This window comes from Quercus suber, unplaced genomic scaffold, assembly GCF_002906115.3.
Source record: "Quercus suber isolate HL8 unplaced genomic scaffold, Cork oak 2.0 scaffold_265, whole genome shotgun sequence".
Lineage (NCBI taxonomy): Eukaryota > Viridiplantae > Streptophyta > Magnoliopsida > Fagales > Fagaceae > Quercus > Quercus suber.
The window spans coordinates 173,266-196,061 of NW_027069721.1; the positions used below are offsets into that span (position 1 = coordinate 173,266).

The 22,796-nt window shown below is 35.8% G+C and overlaps 1 protein-coding gene across 1 annotated transcript; it reads left to right on the forward strand.

The window, feature by feature from the left end:
* The first annotated feature begins 587 nt into the window (after positions 1 to 587).
* On the forward strand, positions 588 to 3,891 carry LOC112012620 (uncharacterized). The gene is made up of 2 exons (XM_024044996.2): positions 588 to 2,369; positions 3,237 to 3,891. Exons 1-2 carry the CDS (start codon positions 747 to 749, stop codon positions 3,690 to 3,692), a joined length of 2,079 nt encoding a protein of 692 aa, XP_023900764.2. The 5' UTR covers positions 588 to 746; the 3' UTR covers positions 3,693 to 3,891.
* The last annotated feature ends 18,905 nt before the right edge of the window (positions 3,892 to 22,796 follow it).

Sequence of the window (22,796 nt, forward strand, 5' to 3'; positions counted from 1 at the left end):
TACCAAGTCGTAAATCTTCCCAATGCATGTAATTGCAGTGTCCCCACTCACTCACTCACTCTTCAAGTGGGTCCCCACACCGACGACCGACCTTCTCATATTTATCCTCTCAAGGCCGACATTAACGGGGCCCACTAGTATAACCTTCCCCGTTCTTCTTACACGTGTCACAACCCCATTGGACATAACTATAACCAAACACCACCCAGTACCACCTTGTCTCTCTCATCTTTTCCACTCTCCTCTTTTACCCTTTTGACTACTACTTTTTCTCACATTCTCACTAAAGCCTACACAACACGCTCAGACTTTGCTTACTCTTATCAGCCATTTGATATGCCTCAAATGACAGTTGGCTATCAAAAAAAGCGAGTAGAATTTAAAACCAGAGAGTGAGAATATTAAAATTTTAATTTCATCTCGTAATGAATGCGACATGTCGGTTACACAAAAATAAAAAAAAGACATGTCGGTTAATAATTAGCTTTATCGCGTCAGAGACGCGTAATATGATGCAATTTTTTTTATGCTATTAATGCATAGTTTAGATTCGGGATTCCTAACTTCCTATATAAGCCTGTCATGCTACTCTCATTTCATAACGCATATATTCATTTTTTTTTTGAGAAATATAACGCATATATTCATTGTTACACAAACTTGAGAAAAAACATTTCACAAACTTTTCATTTGGTTTCTTCTTTTTCTGTGTGTTGTAGTGATAATTATTTGGTAGCGAAACAATTATGGCGGAGCACCAGCACAACAGGGATGAGCATGAGACTACTGCTACCACCCCTGGTGGTAATGAGGGAGCTGTGGAGACCAAGAGCCGAGGCTTTTTTGATTTCTTGGGGACTACTACTACCACTCCTAGTGGTAATGAGGGAGCGGTAGAGAGCAAGAGCCGAGGCTACTTTGATTTTTTGGGGAAGAAAGAGGAGAAGAAGCCAAAAGAGGAGGAGATGACTTCTGAGTTTGAGAAAGTCAGAGTGTCAGAAGAGGAGGAGGAAGAGAAGAAACATGGTCTCTTGGGGAAGAAGGAAGAAGAGAAATTCCCTGTTTCTGAATCTTATTCTCACCCAAAGCCTGAAGAGGGGAAGAAAGAGGAGAAGAAGCCAAAAGAGGAGGAGATGACTTCTGAGTTTGAGAAAGTCAGAGTGTCAGAAGAGGAGGAGGAAGAGAAGAAACATGGTCTCTTCGGGAAGAAGGAAGAAAAGAAATTCCCTGTTTCTGAGTCTCATTCTCAACCAAAGTCTGCAGAAGATTACTACAAGGAGGAGAAGAAGGAAGAAGAGAAGAAACGTGGTCTCTATCAGAAGAAGGAAGAGGAGAAAGTCCCAGCGTATGAGTCTCATTCTCAACCAAAGCCGGCCGATGATTACTACAAGGAGGAGAGGAAGGAAGAAGAGAAGAAACGTGGTCTCTATCAGAAGAAGGAAGAGGAGAAAGTCCCAGCGTATGAGTCTCATTCTCAACCAAAGTCTGCAGAAGATTACTACAAGGAGGAGAAGAAGGAAGAAGAGAAGAAACGTGGTCTCTATCAGAAGAAGGAAGAAGAGAAAGTCCCAGCGTATGAGTCTCATTCTCAACCAAAGCCTGCAGATAATTACTACAAGGAGGAGAGGAAGGAAGAAGAGAAGAAACGTGGTCTCTTCCATAATAAGGAAGAGGAGAAAGTCTCAGTGTATGAGCCGGATTCTCAACCAAAGCTTGCAGAAGATAACTACAAGGAGGAGAAGAAGGAAGAAGAGAAGAAACGTGGTCTCTTCCATAATAAGGAAGAGGAGAAAGTCTCAGTGTATGAGCCCCATTTTCAACCAAAGCCTGTAGAGGATTACTACAAGGATGAGAGGAAGGAAGAAGAGAAGAAACGTGGTCTCTTCCATAATAAGGAAGAGGAGAAAGTTTCAGTGTATGAGCCTCATTCTCAGCCAAAGCCTATAGAGGATTACTATGAGGAGGAGAGGAAGGAAGAAGAGAAGAAACGTGGTCTCTTCCATAATAAGGAAGAGGAGAAAGTCTCAATGCATGAGCCTCATTCTCAGCCAAAGCCTATAGAGGATTACTATGAGGAGGAGAGGAAGGAAGAAGAGAAGAAACGTGGTCTCTTCCATAATAAGGAAGAGGAGAAAGTCTCAATGCATGAGCCTCATTCTCATCCAAAGCCTGTAGAGATGTACAAGGAGGAGAGGAAGGAAGAAGAGAAGAAACGCAGTCTCTTCCAGAATAAAGAAGAGGAGAAAGTCTCAGTGCATGAGTCTCATTCTCACCCAAAGCCTGTAGAGGATTACAAGGAAGAGAAGAATAAGGAAGAAGAGAAGAAACCTAGTCTCTCCCACTTGCTACACCGACCTAACAAGAGCTCAGTAAGTATTTTATTTCTAATATCTATTTCTAATATCTTCCATATTTTTAAATATTTTACACAGTTTTTGTTTTTAAAGTTTTGTTTTGATTGTTCAACGGATTTTCTTGTTTGTGTGTTTATTATCTTCACCAATATATATATATATATATAGTATTTTTGGATTCCTGATAGTTGAGATTGTAAAACGTAGGACCTGAAAGTTGGAACCATTAGAAATAACGGATCTGTGTGTGTCATCGTAGTCGTAGACCTACCTCTTTTCAAAGGAAAAGTGCCCGTAAAAGCTTTTGTTGTTGTTTTTCATCATTTGCATGTTGCTCCCCATGAATGACTGCGGGACTTTCGTCCCTTGCCAGCTTGTAAATAACTGGGGCCCATAACGCCACCGCGCCACGTGTAATAATTACAGCCTCTTACGGTACTTTAATTTTTACAACCACATACTACCACAATTTGTGACATTTTTATCTTTTTAAGGTTGTCGCCTATGCATAGTTAACTATTAATTTTACTGGTAACTTATTGTTGAGGTAAATAGATTATGCATGGTCAATTATTATTTTCAGAAATTTTATTGTTAATTATAAATAGTTAATTTTGCTTTTCACAAATTTATTTATAACTTATTAAATTAGTTACTGTGAATGATGAACGGTAATTTTCATATTGACTTACTACTACTATCTTTTTTCTACGAAATGACCGAAACTTCTTTTTATCATGGCATATATTGGACTTAAAGCTTTTTTTTTACCCATATTCACATCAGTTTGTCCGCATTTTTGAAAATGTGAGTCCATCCAACCCTTTTTTCTAACCCTTTGAATAATTTGTAATTGAACTTTGGATTGTTTGAAAATTGCAGCCTAGCGATGAGAACGAAGGTGAAGGAGAAGAGCAGAAGAAGAGAGGGGAGGAAAATAAGGGACTGAAGGATAAAATCAAGGAGAAGATAGGTGGAGGAGACAAGGCAGAAGAGAAGAAGCACGAGGACACCAACATCCCAGTTGAGAGGTACGAAGAAGAGGTAGTAGTTCAGAAACTCCCAGTCCCACAGGCACCATCGGCAGAGCCAGCTCAAGCTGAACAAAAGAAGGGCTTCCTTGGAAAGATTAAGGGAAAACTTCCAGGCCATCACAAGAAGCCTGAAGAGGTCCCATCTCCTCCTTCTCCTTCGGTTGCAGAGTATACCACTTCTGAGCCACCTACTCATTATGAAGGAGATGTGAAGGAGAAGAAGGGCATTTTGGAGAAGATCAAGGAGAAGATCCCTGGTTACCACCCAAAGACTGAGGAAGAGAAAGAGTCCGCTGCCAATTAAGAACAGCTCGTTGTTGTGTTTACAGGAATGTCGATACTTATGTGGTTTGTTTGTTAATTTGATGTGCTGTGTTTTTTTTAACACATAAGAAGTACTTTGTATAAGCGCTTTTCAGGTGCTTATATGTAAGTTTTGTAAAAGAAAGAAAAGTTATAATTAGCTTTTTGTTTTTAATTAAAAAGTATTTGCGAGTTATGTATATCTATGCAATATTATTTATTGGACTGGTTTTTTTTTTTTGAGAAAAATTTATTGGACTGTTTTAGCTACAATGTTTTGTTTGTCACTTTGTATGCTTTGTGACAATGGTGGAAAGAGAGAGGGATAAAGAGAAAGAAGTTTTTAATTATTCGACATTGATATAATTTCACTTTGTGTCTTGGGTGTATTCACGAAGGTGCAAGTGATGATGATCTCTGACCCACTTTGAAAACCGACTTTATCTTGATGAATTACGTAGCAAACCAAGAATGTGGCCTAATCAGTTTGCTGATATGAAAAAGTGGCTATATTTTAAAGTTCGATGAGCTCATTTTATCACATCTGATGAGTCTCGTGGGAGGCTTCCCTTCTGACGCTGAAAACTACTACTAAACTTTTTTTTTTTTTTTTTTTTACTAGGTAAGTGTTTATGCAGGGGATTGAACACCTGAGTTGATAGGTCATATGGAGACCGGGTACCACTAGGCCAGCAGACCCGGTGGTGAAAACTACTACTAAACTAAAGATATTGAATAGTTGTTGAATGATTTACTTCTAATGTCTCCATTCCACCCCTTGCTTTTATTCTTTAATTTGTTTTTGCAGTCGATGTCAATGATTTACATCAAGATATTTTGTAGTGGATGACATAGACAATTAGTTTTATTGGATTGAAAAGAGCTAACTAAGGTGTTAGAAGTAGATTCTGGAGACTGAAAAGTCACGTTAAATATGCATTTAGATATAACTTATTTTGCTGAAAACTAAAAATAAAAAAAAATAATAATTTTTGAATTACTATTCACACAAAGGTGACAGTAGATAAGCCTAACTGTTCATGTCCCATTAACAGTGCTTGAACTTTTTCTTAAAAAAAAGGGCCAAAAATGCAGAACAAACCAAACACAGACACAAACGTGAACAAACCAAACTGACAATAAGAGCCTGGAAACTGCTTATTTTGCAGAAACAAATTTTTTTTTTTGTTAAAAGTACTGTAAATAAAAACAAAAGTTAGTTGAAATAGTACAGTGTAACCTATAAATAGTATCAAAAAGTGCAATTTGACACATAAATAGTAGTAAAAATAAGCTAAATAGTAAAATAATTTTTATTTTTCATTTCAATCCGGAGGCTAAGCTTATTGGTATGAAGGAGGAATGCCGTGTTAAGCAAGGTTGTCGGTACTCCTCTTGGTGGTTTATGACCACACAATAAGTAGCTCTGTTGGCTTTATAAATGTAACAAGCCTGTCGAGAATTTTCTTGTAATAATATAGTTTCCTAAAATGATTTTTGATTGGTAAACTGCTTTGTTATTTTTGGATCAATTATATATGCTAAGTACATGGTGTATGTTGTCTTAAAAAAAAAAAAAAGCACATGGTGCTCAATATAAAATTCAATACTAACAAATTTATGGAATACGTACACCATGTACCTTTATATTCCATACATGGTGCCCAATATAAAAGTACTTAAAAAAAGTACAGTATAATTACAACATAAGTGCTCAATATAAAATTCAATTTTTTTAATTATATAAAACTTATAGATCTTTCAACTACTAAATAATATATGACTTACATAAACAAAATTTATGACATTAAAAATCTAAAAAGAAATTGAATTAATAATTTTAGTTTAGTTATTGATAGGTTAAGAATATATTGACCTCTTGTGATAAATTAACCAATTAATTAGCCAAATTAATTAATTAATTCAATTAACATGCAATACGTGTGGTAACGCAAATAAATCACTAAGTAAGTTAACATGTAGCGGAAAATAAAGTTGACAAGATGATTTATTTATGATGGAGAAAACCTCTAAGGCAAAACCCCATCGGGTGATTTTAAGGTCACCACTCTCGAGAATCTACTATTATTATAATAAGCAGTTACAAGTAAAGGAATCCCAGTATCTTATACTAACCTAGAGTTGAACCTTTACCCCAATACCCAATTGGATTTGTTCTGTAGTGACAATATCTCATTTTCAATGCACGGCTCCCAATACGTGACTTACTAATCGATGCACGGATCCAAGTATGTGACTAACCACCAACTTGAGAAGGATATTGGCTGCAAAGTTTTTTAGTTCATCAACATGATAAAAATCACGAAATCCCTTGATTACAAAACCCTACGGCGTATAAACGCAGTAGCTTCTTCAAGAGAAAGATGAACCAGAGCATATGTCTCTGGTCACAATATGCTTGTGAAAAAAATTTTCATTAAGTTGCATCAACTGTGACGGCCCTTAAAATAATCCTTATATATGTTTAGGTTTGCGAAAAAAGAAAGTCTAAATATGTATACACGGATATGTGTCAAATAAGATATGAAAAAACTGATTTTTGTAAATCTCGATAGATAGGTTATCTATCGAGCAGCTGTCAAGTATCGGACTGAAGATCCCTTTTAAATCTCGATAGATGCTATCTGTCGAGTTAGCTGTCAAGTTTTAAAATACAACACTTATTCACTTGATTCTTAGACAGATTTGCATGATTTTAACACTTGGACTTGAACTCTTGTTTCTTGAAGTATTTAACACATCCTATATTTACCAAAGTACAAGTAAAGTGCGTTTTGCCTAAGGATTAGCCAATTCTAGATAACATATGTTCCTAACATGATTCACATATGTCCTAACAATCTCCCCTTTTGGCAATTCATGATAAAACCACAGTAAACAAATGAATATATGGCGTGCGTTTGGATTGCAAGGCAAGTTGCGGCACGTTTTCGTTTCACGTTTTCTCCTTTTTTTTTTTTTGCCGGCTTTTTTGACTTTGGGGGGACAAATTTCACTGTGCATGTACTGTGCGTGCACTGTTCATACACTGTTCACGCAATATTTAATATTAAAAGTGGGTCCCACAACACTATTCACACATTTAAAAATTATTTTGCTACAGTGTTTTCAGCAACAATCAGTTTTTAGCAACTTTCAGCAACAATAAGTGCTATCCAAACGGACCCATGAGAGAAGTCATAAATCACTCAACTCATACTCACTTGTTGAATATAATAAAATCTATCCTAACACAAACTCTTGAAAAACTTTGCAAAAAGAGAGTTTATGGCAAGAAAGACTTTGACAACTTGTATTTCGGAAACACTTTAAACAAAACTCATCACAGCATCTTAGTGTAAAACAGAAATAAAAGATAGCATACAATAAATAAAAAGCATGTGCATAAAGAGAGAAAAGAAACAACACATGAAGAGATAGGTGAAAGAATGTAATAACAACCTTAATATATATATATATATATATCAAAATGAGTAAAGGTTTGCTATCACAAAATAAGAACAATGTATCTAAAAAGAAGGGAAAAGAAAAGATACAAAAAGTCCTCACCACATCCCTTAAAATTTAAAAAAAAAAAAAAAAAAAAAAAGCTCCCCTTAACAAAAAAAATCTCCTATACTAACCCTTCCCCTAAGAACATGACTACTCTCATATTCAAAACTACTCTCCATTTTTGTCATGAATGACAAAGGGCAAGTAACTCAAGCAGTTAACTCGTCGTCACCGGAAGAGCTAGCATCCTTATCCTCATCATCATCGTCGAAGTCACCATCATTGTCCTCGTCCTCAAATGCCTCCGGAGAAGGAGAGGGAGACTCTACGAAGCCACCAAGACAAGCCTGCCGTCGCGCAATACGATCGACATAGGTGTTCACTTGAAGGTGAGCATCCATGCGTTGAAGCTGTGCCATGACCGCTTCGAGGGTTACACCACCCGCAGAAGAAGAAGGAGCGAATGTGGATGGAGCGAAAGATGCTAGAGGAGTCACCGTCTCAGTCTGTGGCTGCTTCAGTCGAAGTTGGGCCTCGCTTCGTCTAACTGTCACTATGTGACAGAGAAGTGTGTAGACTCAAGACAGGAGACAAACGCATGGCGGAGAATCCGCGTGATAGCCGAAGGGAAAATGAGCTTATCATTGGTCGCCGTATCTTTATAGACATCTATAAGGAGAGTATGAAGTGAGAGGGAAAATCTATAGTGAGTCTCTCAAGAAGGGATAACAAAAATTGAGCATGAGGCTTAGTAATGGAGTTATAGTGAGACAAGGAATGGAGAATAAATGTCATTACCATGTTAAGGAACCTTAGACTTTTTGTAAACCCTAAGTAAGGGGTGTTTTAACAGTCACCCCAAGATGAAGGTGTCTCACAGAAGAGAGTTGAGAATTTGTCTTTAGACACAATCCTACGACAATCACAGCTGGGGTACTCAAGATGCGCTACCCTCAGGACATGTAGCACCTTGAATATAAGATCCAGAGTGACCAAATGTGCATACCTCAAATGCGAATGATGAAATGAGGTACATAATAATCAAGTTCGTGTATGTTGGAGTAAAACTCCTGTATGATCACGAAGGGACAAGTGATCGGGATGCCACAAAGTGACTCCCAACCCCTACTGTAGATGACAGTGGGAAGGTTAGTATTGGAAAAGTTTGATAGGACAACTTGGCATTCTGAATGAATGCCGCGTTCTGAAAAGTTCTCCGAGAAGTCCATATAGACCTTCTCATCATGAAACCGAACGTGAGAGGGTGTAGAATCAGAAGTAGATACCCCGGAACGAAGAGGGTTCAGGGACAGAGTAGACTTACATTTAGGTGTCATAGAGCAATTAACTGAGAGAGAGAGAGAGAGAGAGAGAGGGACAAACAGAAAAGTACCAACACAAGTCAATATTAATAAGATAGAAAAAAATGGTATGTATGTATGAAAAATGCATGAGCATGTGACATGCAACAATAAAAATATCGTGGGCTTAGCCCAATCCAATCCTATCAACACACATCATTTCAACATATGGAACACATATCTATAATGCGTGAAACATTGTTAAAATGCAAATGTGATGCAATGCATGAACATTTAAGATCATTTAAACAAAAACCATCCCAAAAATTTCACAAAAACTTCATCAATTTTGAAAGACCCCAAAATTTTTCAAAAACCCCAAAAGTTAGGTCAAAAGAGATGAAATGCATGATAAATGTAAGAGAGAAGATCATACCAGAGAAAGAATCACTCTTAAGGTCGAAGAATGAGTGGGAAAAATGAAGAGTGTGAGTGAGAGGTGTTTGGGAGAAAGAAAGACGTTTTTCTATCGAGAGAGATTGGATAAAATGAGAGAGAAAAAATCGCGCTAAGATATATATAGAAAACACAAAGCTCAATGGATCAAGAGGTGTCAATAAGTGTCGAGCCTTAATTCTCACCAGATGAAGCTATCGAGGAGCAATCTAGAGGTGTCCTTTATCAAACATCTATCGAGCATACAGAAACTTTCTCAATGGATCAAGAATCTGTCGAGAAGCTATCGAGGCAAATTCTCAAAAACGTCGATGGATTGAAATTGTGATAACAGTTGTCGAGAAAGGAAGATCAGGAGGCTCGATAGATAGCCTAGCTGTTAAGAGATATCGAGAAGCTGTTGAGATTGCTCAAAAACAGTTTTTTAAAGAAGAGAAAAACACAAATATGAATGCAATCAAGCTTGCTATTCAACCAAAGATCCAAACAATATTTTAAGCTCTCAAAATCATCTCTCAACAAGAAAAACAACAAGCATTTAGATCTAAAACACATACTAAACTAGTTTAACCAATTTTATATTTCAAAAACAAGTCAAGACAGTTTACTGAGCATACATTAACACATTTATTCCTTGTGATGGCCAAATCATATTGTACCTGCACATGTATCAAGAGTAGCAAAAAATATTACGTATTGTGTGTGAAAAACATCACAAGATTGCATAAATGTCTACATGTTATGACTATTTAAGATATAAGAAAATCACTTTAATTCACACACAATCATAACTACTTGATGGAGACTATAACCTTCAAGGTACATCCTATGACTCCCACATTTCCTTGAAGACACGCTTGCAATCATATATAAAGCATTTTGATTCTTTTTGCTTTTATTTTTCTTTGCATATTTTCTTTTGTTAATCATATCATGCATGGGCATAAAAGAGAGAGAGAAGAAATAGCCAATGATGTTAAGTTTTTGACATTGCACTTTTACTATGCCAAAGCATATAGATGTTAATTCATGATTGACGGGCAACAGTGGCAAGATAGTTATTTATGCATTTCTCTTAGAATTTTCTATTCATTTCCGTCAAAAAGAGTGATACAAGTGTTAAGTACAAGAGATTACTTAATCTTACTCATCACAAACATGAGTCACAAAGGCTCACTTGCTTAGTTGTGCATAGAGGCGCTTATCTAAGCTACAAAAGATACAAAGTTTAGAAAATTTTGTTTCAATGGCCATACAAGGTACACAAGTACCAATGTACACAAAACACACATTGTTTTTGTATTTTTCTGATTTTTTTTTTTGAAAAACAAAATAAAGCAAAAATTGAAAACAAACAAACAAAAACATGTTAAACAAAGTAAAACATAAAATTAGATGCAAATGCATGAGGAAGGAGGAGGAGAAGAGGAGATCAATCCATGGAGATAACACCAATGTTTTGGCAAAGGAATTCAAACCGTTTGCTATCAAGAGGTTTGGTGAACAAATCAATCTTCTGATCATCAGTGTGAATGAACTCAAGTGTGAGAGTACCATCTTCGACAAGCTCCCGAATGAATTGATGTCGAATCTTTATGTGTTTAGTTCGAGAATGTTGATCAGGATTCTTAGAGATGTTGATGGCACTGGTGTTGTCACAATAGATAGTAAGATGTTCTTGATGAATACCATAATCAAGGAGGAGTTTTTGCCTATGTTTTAAAAACCAGATCGAAACGGCCGGTTCAACCAAGAACTGGCCTTAATAAAAAAATTGGATAAATAGTACAAATCGCCGGTTCAATTGGCATAACCAAAAATCAGTGCAGTTAAACCAATTTTAGCACTTCTTCATAAATACTTCAGCTGTTGTGTTTTTTAACCCAAAAATAAAAGAGAAATCTTGTTTCAGATTTAGGAAGAGAGGCGTTGATTTTGAAAATGTACTCTAAAGTATGAAGTAGTGAAGCTTAAGACACCCACAGTGACCCAAAAATATCAGATTTACTTTACTTACCTTTTGCTCAAAAGAAAAAAAAAAAAAAAACAGATTTATTATATTTGTGTTAAGGAAGAACCAAAGAAGCCCAAAGATAAGCAGATTTGTAATGATCTGCTACTTCAATTGAGGCTTTTTTTTTTTTTTTTTTTTAAATACTGATCTTGTCTCTTGCACATGCAAATATTCACTTCAAGGGAGTTTTATGATGAGTCATTAAAGGATGGGCATCTTGTGACAATGCTAAAGACTCAGTAGTGAATGCACATATTCACGAGAGAGAGAGAGAGAGAGAGAGAGAGAGAGAGAGAGAGAGAGAGAGAGAGAGAGAGATATATATATATATATATGAAAAAGCAAAAAGAGATGGGAAAATGTAAAGAAGTGTTGAAACTTGAAACAAACGTGTGGTAGTGGTTGTACAGATTTCAAGATTTCAAAATGTGTGGTAGTTGGAATATTAATGTGTAGAATGTGTGGAGGGAAAAAAAAATATCAAGTGGGCAATGATATTACTACCCATTGGTGCACTTACTTTTTGTTATTGGAAAGGTTAAAAAAAAAAAAAACTAAAATATTTTATAGTGGGCTTGTGGGTTGTGGATGCTTGTATATGCTTTTTTTGTTTTTGTTTTGGTTGAATTGTGTTGAATAGTGTCTAAAAGTTGGTAAAATAAAGTTTAATGTTTTACTATTATTTAATTTTTTTAGTTAAAATGACCAAGTATAAATTTATTTATTCATTTATTTTTATAATTATTTATGACATCACCGGTTCGTCCATCGATCAGACCCCGATCCGACCAGAAAATCGGTAACTAGTCCATTTTCTAATTCTTTCACTATACCAGTTTTTAAAACCATGGTTTTTGCATCCATAGAAGTTAGGTCCAACAGCTACCAGCAGCAATGTATTCAACCTCTACAGTGGATAATAAGGTGAAGTTTTGTTTTTTGCTCATCCAGGAGACAAGATTATTATCCACATAAAAACAACGTCCCGAAATACTCTTTGTATCATCAACATTCCCAGTCTAGTTTACATCAAAATACCCAGCTAAGACATTATTTGTGCCCTTGTTGTACCACACATCAAAGTCGGTAGTGGTTTTGACATACTTTATGATTATTTTCAAAGTAATCATATGAGACTCTTTGGGATTAGCCTGATATTTAGCACACACTTCCACACTGTAACTAATATCAGGTCTACTAGCAATAAGGTAAAGAAGAGTACCTATCATGCTTCTATATAGAGACGAATCAACACTTTTACCCAACAAATCAACAGTGAGTTTAACATTTGGGCTCATATGGGTTTTAACAGAACTAGCAGATTCCAACCCAAACTTTTTCACAAGATTTTTAGCATATTTAGATTGAGATAGGAATATACCTGACTCTTGCTGACGAATCTGCAACCCAAGGAAGTGATTCAACTCTCTAATCATGCTAATCTCGAACTCGGCCTACATGAGTTTGGAGAAACTATAAGCAAGTTCATCCTTAGTCGACCTAAAGATGATATCATCAACATAGACTTGAGCAATTATCAACTTGTCGTCTTTCCTTTTGATGAAGAGAGTTTGATTAGCTTTTCCTCTTGTGAACCCATGAGACACCAAGTATTGTGTGAGCTGATCATACCAAGTTTTAGGGGCTTGCTTTAAACTATAGAGTGCCTTCTTGAGATACAACACATAATCAGGAAAGTGTGGATCAATGAATCCATTAGGTTAAGCCACATATACATCTTCTTTAAGGAACCCATTCAAGAATGCAGTCTTTATATCCATTTGGTAAAGCTTGAACTTCAAGTGACATGCCAAGGCTAGGAGAATCTTGATGGACTCCATACGGGCTATTGGAGCAAATGTCTCATCATAATCTACTCCTTCCATTTAAGAGTATCCTTAAGCCACAAGACGAGCCGTGTTGCGGATCACATTGCCTTCCTCATCAGTCTTGTTGCGGAAGATCCACTTTGTGCCAATGATGTGCTCACCTTCCGGTCTAGGTATTAGAGTTCAGACATCATTCCTTTGAAACTGAAGGAGTTCATCATGCATAACCTCAACCCAACTTTCATCCTAAAGAGCTTCCTCGACCTTGGTGGGTTCAACCTGTGACAAATAATAAGAATATGACATAAAGTTAGCAACACATTTATCAATTGTACGCTTCCTTAGTGTAAGTTCATTCATGTTTCCCACAATAACTTCAGGAGGATGATTAAACTTAATCCTGGAGGAAGATCCTTTCTCTTCATAGGATTTAGAATCAGGTGAGGTAGGTATGTTTGTTGAATCTTCTACAACACTTGGAGTGCCGAGAGTACTTGAGATGCGGGCTCTTAATCAACAATTTCTTGAACATCCTTGGGCTTGGGAGGAAGAATTTCCTCACTAATTTTCTCAGAACCGGACCCTGAGGCTTCATCGATCACAACATTCACAGTTTTCATCACCTTCTTAGTTCTCTTGTTGTAAACCTAATAAGTCTTGCTTGTAGAGGAGTATCTCAGAAATATTCCTTCATCGTTTTGGGAGTCAAATTTTCTCACATTCTCTCTATCATTGAGAATGAAACAAGTACTTCCAAATATTTTGAAATACTTAACATCTAGCTACCTTCCCTTCCATAACTCATAGGGAGTCTTCTTGGTATCGGGTCTGAAATACACCTTATTAAGCATATGATATGCAGTGTTGATGGCTTCTTTCCACAAGTTTCTATCCACATCCTTGTTGTGTAACATGGCTCTAGCCATCTCTTGAATAACCATATTCTTTCTTTCTACTACACCATTCTGCTGAAAAGTAACAAGAGCAGAGAATTCTTGAGATATACCTAATCTAGTGCAAAAGGTCTCCATATAAGAGTTCTCGAATTCTTTACCATAGTCATTTCGAATTCGATCAATCTTTAAGCTCTTCTCCTTTTGCAATCTTGTGCACAAGGCTTCTATGTGCTCAAGAGCATATGATTGGGATCTTAGGAGAATGACCTAAGTGTACCTAGTGAAGTCATCTACCACAACCATGATGTATCTCTTCCTACCAAGAGACTCTATTCTAGTTGGACCCATGAGATCCGGATGTAATAGCTCCAATGGTCTAGATGTAGTAGATGTCTGAGTGCCTGGATATTTGGCTTTCGTCTATTTCCCAAGCTAACACGATCCACACACCACATTAATCACTCTACTGAGATTTGATATTCCCAAAACTGATTCATGCTTAGATACAATTGAAAGATGTTTGTAACTAGCATGTCCCATTCCTTGGTGCCATAAATCTTCATTTGGCAAACGAATGTGATTACACACAATATCGGCATCAAGGACCAAACCATAACAATTGTCTAAAGTGCAAATGCCACTTATGAGTTTCTTTCCAAACTCATTACCTTCTACATATAGCACATTTGTAATGTCTGGTAATCTAGGTAGAAAGATGGTTCCCTTTCGTTTAATTTGTGATTTGCTCCCATCACCGAAAGTGACATTACCACCTTTTTTAGACTCGAAAACCTTAAAGAGAGATCGGTCTCCAGTCATGTGCCTTGAGCAACCACTATCAAGATACCACAAACATGTGTCTATAACCTTAAATGCGGACTTCATCATAAAGCATACCTCATGCTTAGATGAAAAATCAATAGGAATGATGTTTTCTCTCATCTACCATTTATGAACAAACCTTTTAACTTTTACTCTTCTCAAACGAACTCCTCTGCACATTTTCATTCTAAGACAGTCTAGTTTCTTCTCTGTCATGCTAAGATCTTTTCCAATAATCATCATGATGGATTTCAAATAATTTTTAGACTTGCATTTTTTGATACACTCAATCAAGTAGAGATTAGAAAAACAAGATGTATTTGAAAACAAAGATCTTGCTATGCCAGTTGCAGCTATGACAACAATGGTCAATAGATCACACAACAAAGATTAACACTAATCAATGTGTGCCTGTTCCTGATACCACTTAATAGACCAAGAATGTATTAACCCCTTGTGATAAATTAACCAATTAATTAGCCAAGTTAATTAATTAATTCAATTAACATGCAATATGCGTGGTAGCACAAACAAATCGCCAACTAAGTTAATATGCAGTGGAAAATAAAGGTGACACAGTGATATGTTTATGAATGGAGAAAACCTCCAAGGCAAAATCACACCAGATGATTTTAAGGTCACCATTCCTAAGAATCCGCTATTATCACAACAAGCGGTTTCAAGTAAAGGAATCCCAGTACCTTATACCAACTTACAGTTGAACCCTTACCCGAAATACCCAATTGGACTTGTTCTGTAGTGACAGTTTCTCCTTTTCAATGCATAGCTCTCAGTACGTGACTAACCACCAACTTGAAAAGGATGTTGGCTGCAAAGTTTTTCAGTTCATCAGCACGACAAAGATCACAAAACTCATTGGTTACAAAACCCTACGGCGTACAAACGCAGCAGCTTCTTCAAGAGAAAGATGAACTAGGGTATATGTCTCCGGTCACAATATGCTTGTGAAAAACTTTTTCATTAAGTTGCATCAACTGTGATGGCCTTAAAATAATCCTTATTTATGTTTAGGATTGTGAGAAAAGAAAGTCTAAACATGTATACACGGATATGTGTGAAATCAAATCTGAAAAACTAATTTTCGCAAATCTCGATAGATAGGTTATCTACCAAGCAGCTGTCGAGCATCGGGCCGAAGATCCCTCTTAAACCTCAATAAATGCTATTTTTCGAGCTAGCTGTCGAGCTTTAAAATACATCACTTCTTCACTTGATTCTTAAACATATTTGCATGGCTTTAATACTTAGACTTGAACTTCTGTTTCTTGAAATATTAAACACATCTTAGATCTACCCAAGAACAAGTAAAGTGCATTTTGTCAAATGATTAGTTAATTCTAGATGACATATGTTCTTAACATTATTCATATATATCCTAACAGTTATTTCTTACATAATATAAAATATTTTGCTCACATTTTAAATCAAAATAGCAAAAGCATACATAACTACGTATGAGTTTGAGTGTGTGTAATCATTTGTGACATGAGTTTATACAATATTATCTTGGTCCTACGGTCGATCCCAAAGGAAAATTTTTGCATTATTCCTAAACCATAGTAGCCTTGTGACTTGTGTGGGCTTCACTATGGATATATTGATGAAGTAGCTTTTGGGCTGCTTGAATGCAAGATAGCGTTGGACAACTAGAATGTATCGATCGGCATGTTGTCTATTATGTGAGAAATGCGATTTTGGGCTATAGCTTGCTTTGCTAAGTGTGAAGGGGTTGCATATGAGTGGTGATGATATTACGGGTGTTGTGTGGGTTGTGTTTGGCTAAACTTAGAGCTAGGTACAGGCCAAGCCTTCTACATAGTGATGCATGGATCAAGTTCGAATTGGACATTTGCTTGACCTATTAAGTGTGTTTACATAGCTTATATAGATCTATGGCACTGTCTATTTTCCTTTATAATAAGGATCAAGATTTGGATCTCTCTTTCCCCATTATTGCAATTACCAAATCACTGGTAATATGATTTTTTTTTTAAAAAAATTATAATCCATGCTACCATGAAGTATTGTGTTAAATAAAGTATTAAGTATGCTCTTAATATTTGTTTAAATTATTAATCTAATAAAAAGGCATCCAATAGTTTTATACCAAATAATTGTTAGTTTAACTTAGACCCTATATTATACAAGTAAGCTTTGTCGATTTGCAGTTGAACATCTTCCTTCATCTCTTGCTCTTGTTCTTGATCCAAGTATTTAAGTGGCTGAATCAAAAGGTCAAACCATATTTATGCTCATACTCGACTCATAAAAGTATTAAGTTCTCCTACATAGTAAAATGATGCAATATTCTCTTATCTCATATGCATCGTGCGTGGATCACATCATAGATAATTAGTGAGTTCTATTATTATGAGACGATGAGTATTTAATCACTGTTCTATTAGAGTATGAAATAATTACTCTATTCTATCTCTCATTTTTTATTCCAAATAACAAGATGTATATACTTGGGGGCTGTTTGGTTTAAAAAACCATCACTCATCACTCCTCATACGATTTTCATCACTTATCACTCTATAACTCATCACTTACCACTGAAAATACCATAACTTCTTAAGGTGGCATGTTTGGCACTTGTTTCCAATTTTGATAACTCAAAAAATTTTACTTTTTGTGGGACCCACGAATTGATATGGTGCAGCTTTTACTTTTTTTCCCCCTTTAACCCCCAATACCCAAATTCACTAAACCCAATTTGTCACCTTATATTTTGGTTGTCCTCTTGGTATCTTCACTTAGTTTCCTTCTTCTTCTTTTTTTATTATTTATTTTATTTTTTATCAGAGGTTAGTTTCCATTGGTATTGCACAAAAAATAAAAGGAATTTTATTTAGAAACAAATTACTGTCCTCTTGGTATCTTATAAACAAAATTTCACTCTTCAAGATTTTGTAGGTTAGTTTCCATTGGTATTGCACAAAAAATAAAAGGAATTTATTTTAGAAACAATTTACTGAAGGCTTTTTGAGGATGCTCTCAGTTGTATGTGTTGAAAAGTTCCTTTTAAATCAAAGAAATTATACCATGGCAGCTCATTTGGGAGCCTAAAACTGAACTCCCAACAGGTTGTATGTCCTTCCTTTGTCCTTGGCATCGAAACCGAACCCAGGATTAAGTTCTTGGAGCTCTACTGCTCAATCTCGTCGGTGATGGTTGAAGAGACGAACCTCGATCCCATCGCCGGTGTGTGTATCCCAGTTCAATCCTTCCCCTGTGAAAGTTTTGGTCATCGTTGTTCCAAAGTGGGTATGTCTTGTTCTTTATTCATTTTTTTCGGTGTGACTGGGGTGAGGGATGAAGAACGAAGAGGACTGGAAAAAATTGATGCTTTAGGAATGGAGAAAAGTGATGGTGAAGAGGTCCTCTGTTGCTACTTGGTGTGAAGTGATTAAAGCTCATTAGAGCCGTTGGTGGAGTGTAAGTGAAAAGCAGTGCTTGAGGTGACAATCCTTTGATTGTGGGCCCCACACATGTGTGTGTATTTTCAAAAAATGCCATCATAACTTAGTTTTCATAACTTAAAAACACCTAAAACTTGTTTTCAGTTTTTATAACTCATTACTAAAAAATGTGAGAATTGAGTGATGAAAACAAAACTTGAAAACAAATCCAAACAAGTTGCATCTCTTTGGGTCCTTCCATTTTTCAATGATGGGTGATGGAAACAAGGAAATCCAAACAGCCCCTTGAAGTTTCTCAAACACTCTGGCCTAAATATAACGTGAGGTCATGTAGAAACTTTAATGGCTTTGGTTGTTTGTGACTGCTTTGTAGGATCTAATTGGTGGTTAAAGTCACATAGTTCCCATTGTAATTGATAAAAACACACCTTTGTCCATCTCACATACGGAGAAATCCAACAAGCGATGATCTAGTGCCAACTCAAACCTTACATATAGACAAAACAATGTAAGATCCTCTTTTTCTTCACTTAAGGTCCAAAACTTACTAAGAATCTAGTCACTAAGGGGCTATTTGTTTTGTTTTTTTGTTTTTTTTCACCACTTATCACTCCTCAATCAATTTTTGTTACTTATCACTCATCATTCATCACTCATTACTCATCACTTAAAATACCAAAATTTCCTATACCCACCCGTTTGGCACATTATTTCCAACTTCTTTTAACTCAAAACTTTGTACATACTGTGGGAACCATACTTGAGCACGATGTCAGGCATTCCTGTTAGCCTACCTGCCTCACACCATTTCATCATTCCATATCACTCACTTTTCATTTCCTTTTCCCTTCAGCCTTGTTACTCTCCCAAAACCAGAGACTTTAAAACCCCATTCATGGACTCTCCAATCCTCACCAATCCCAAACGCCAACACCACCTCCTCCTCAGTACTCATTTTCCTTAGCTTGAAATTACTTGGTGAAGAATGCCTAGTCCACCACTGCCACTAAGGGCAAGAAGGGAAAGCTCAGGTGCGACGCCTTGCCACCACTGCCACCAAGGGAAGACACTGCACCAATCGAGGTCGACACGATGATTTTAGAAGCACAAGCTCGGGCGTGGCGCCTTGCAATGCATGAAAAAGACCCCACGCTCGATGTGGTTCCCAATGGCCTTCCACTCTTCACTTCCACACCTTCCCTATCCCTTCTCTCCTGTAAAGACACTTGCTCCTATTTCAAATTCAGGTACAAAATCAAAGTTTCAACAAAAACCCACTTGTATTTATATCTTAATAATTGATAATTTGGTCATTTTTGTGTGGATTTCGATTAGTATGGAGTCTTTGAAATCAACTAGTTTTTTTTTTTTTTTTTTTTTTGGATGCACATGTTTGTGGGTTTGTGTTAGTGTGTTAGAGAAAAGATCGTGAGAAGTGAAGAAAGAAAGAAAGAAAAAGAAGAAAAAAGAAGAAGAGAACCTAGAAACCCAGTGAAAAGGAATAGGAAAGAAAGAAAAAAGAAGAAAGAACGAACTGAAATGAGAAAGGCAAAAAGGAAGAAAAAAGAAGAAGAAAGAATGAACTGAAGAACAGAGAAGGAAGAAAGACAAAAAGAAAGAAAAGTGGAGAAGAAAGAAAAAATGGAAAAAGAAAAGAAAAGAGAGAGTGACTAGTGGGAAATTTGACTTGACAAGACAAGTGGGTCCCATTGATGAGTGTTTAATTACAAAAATGCCACATAACTCAGTTTTGCATAACTTGAAAACACCTAAAATGCAATTTCAATTTCCATAACTCATCACTCAAAAATCAAAGAATTGAGTGATGGAAACAAAAACTGTTAGGTTCTAAATGTTTAGAACAATTGGCAAATCGTGAACACAAACTTGTCTAGATATAGATTTTAGAGTCTATAGGTTTTATTAGACAATGCTCAAGGTGATTCCAGTCAAGATTCAAGAATATACAAGCTGCTGGAAGAAGACTTCATATTCTGCCTGGTTCGATTGATCGAAGAATAGGCTCAATCAATCAAAAATCGTATCTGCAGAATTTTAAGTCGGCCCAAACAGCAGCTTAAGCCCATTAAGGATTAGGGTTTCAGATCTACTTCTCTCACTATATAAAGGAAACCTTACGCCACGTTTTTGAGATTGAAGAGAGAGAGATTAGAGCCTCTTGTACCTCTTTTGGTTTTAAGGTTTTGTACCCAAACCTCTCTAAAGTCTTGGTTGCTTGAGAGTTGTATTGTCGCTCATATTTTCTATTTTGTGTAAATCTCTTGTGAGATCTAGAGGAGCTTTCCTTTACACAAAGCTTAGGGTTTTCAAGGAGGAGATGTTATCTATACCTTGATGATCAACTCAGTTGCTGCCATTGAAGTCCAAAGAAAAACAAGTGTGGGTGCTTATATGTGGTGATAAATCCAAGAAAGAAGGAGTCCGTGGACTCGGAACTTGCACGTGATTGTGTCAGTAAGTTTTACTGGTGGGTAGCAATAAAAAGTTGAGCGTGGGGGCTTGTAAGTCTTATTGTATGAACTTCGATTCTTTCAAGATAGTGGATTCAAGTTTACCTTGAGGATAGCTAGGTTAAATCTTCCCTAGGTTTTTTACTGGTTTGACTTCCCTGGGTCATCATATTTTTGTGTTATTTATATTTTCGCTGCTATATAATTGATATGATTGTTTGATTGTGATAACCTAGATTTGCATAATTTGACTAAGTTAATCACTTGACTAATTAATTAGGTTAATTCGGTTGTGTTAAGGGGTCTAAAAACCGTTCAAAAACTGAAAACATCCCCAAACAAACCATTCAGCCATGGGACTCACATATTTTGAGTTACGAGTGATAGAAACAGAATTATGGGTGATGGAAATACAAAATCCAAACAACCCTTAAATCCTAAGAAACAAAAGTGTCAAAAAGTTCCCTAAAGTTCAAACCTAACGGCTTTATATATCATTGAGCTAAACAAATATTTTGATCAAATATATGGAAAAGCATTGTGCAAAAATGCATCAACACCCACATCGTGTATCACTTGTGATTGTATTCAATATTATCTGTGGTGTGCTTAGAGCCACTAATGGGGATTACTTGATAGGTGCAGGTAGCTTTGACATGACTAGTCCTGCTGCTGGGGTGAACATGATGGGTTATGCTAATATGTACCAGAGCACTGCCAGTATTCGTTTTAGGCTAAGAGCTAGGACATTTGTAGTTGCTGAGAGTTCCCAAGGTCCAAGGTTCGCTTTTGTCAATCTTGATGTTGGCATGGCTTCATAGCATGGTTTTGAAACCTGGACTGTTCATTGAACCGTAAAAGGGAGAGGTTCAAGATTTTTGAGGTTGAATCGAGGTCGAACCGTGATGATGTCATAATTAATTTAATAATTATTTTAAATATATATAAAAATATTAAATTAGTACAAATATAAAATTAACTAAGATAGTCAAAAATAATATAAAAATTTATCTTCCAAATGTATTTTTCACGTCCTAAGCAAACATAATTATAGTATTTCTTCAAATATATTTATAATATACATTATTTATATGTTCATAAATTTAATTATTTGGCAAAAGGCCGTATAAGTTTTTTTTTTTTTTTTTAAAGCATCAACACAAATGCAAATTGCAAATTTATATCTAAGCCAATATGTCTTAGCCTAAGTTTAGGCCAATAACATATTTATATAACACAAGACTAATTAACTTTATAAAATAAATAAATAAATAATATACTGTATTAATTAGGGGTGTGCAGCCAACCCGTCAAAACCGACCCGACCCAACCCAACTTGCCGGGTTGGGTCGGTTTTTAGGCCTTGGTGGGTTGGCTTGGGTTACAAAAAAATTTTTTGATAGCAAGTCAAGTTGGGTTTGGGTCATAAAATTTCAAATCCGCCAAACCCAACCCGACCCATCCATATATTTAATATATATATATATATATATATATAATATTATATAATTAATAAAATTTTTAAAAATAACCAACTCTTCCTATCCTATATAAAAGTCAATTAGTTCACACAAATCATAGTAAATTACTATTGTTGTTTAGTCATTAGTGTTGTTCGCCTTTAATGAATTATATTGATACTAATCTTTGGGTTTTTTTTTTAATATATTTATATTTATATTTTTTTCTACTCAATTTAATAATAATAATAATAATAATTTGTCCAACCCATGGGTTCAACCCAACCCGACCCGACCCATGTGGGTTGGGTTGAATTGATATTTTTTTTTTTTTTTTACCTACCATGGTGGATTGGGTTAAAAAACCCCCTCAATCCGACCCATGCACACCCCTAATTAACAGATATTATTATTCACTATGGCGCACTTTTGGGATAATAGTCATTTTGTAAGTATAAGTGTTTGCCGGGTGTGTGAGGCAAAAGTCGAGGTTCAAGTTTCTAAGAGAGAATTTTACACACATATATACTTAGATTTAAGTTAGAGTAGAATTTCTTTCTTATATTCAAAATTATTCAATGCATGGCTTTCATGGCCGTGATGCTCCCATATGGTTGTTTTGAGATAAAATAAATTTAAACTTTTTATAGTAAAAATATAATTTATATCTGAAGGAATAATCCGGTATTCAAAGAGTATGAATACTCTCATTTATATAGTAATAAGAAAAAAAAAAAAAAAGCCGGAAAAAATGAAACCTATATTATAAATTTGGTGAATTGTTATTTTAGTTTACCAAGTTTAAATTTTGTAAACGCTTTCATTTGAGTCATTTTGTTCATTACCGTTTGAAAATATCGTTAACTTCATTTCAACATTTATAAAATTAAAAATGATTTG

Bases quoted from the DNA above. Each gene is read 5' to 3' on its own strand.
- LOC112012620 (XM_024044996.2), top strand. From the start codon at position 747: ATGGCGGAGCACCAGCACAACAGGGATGAGCATGAGACTACTGCTACC. The intron at 2,370-3,236 runs GTAAGTATTTTA...TGAAAATTGCAG, and splicing joins ACCGACCTAACAAGAGCTCA to CCTAGCGATGAGAACGAAGG.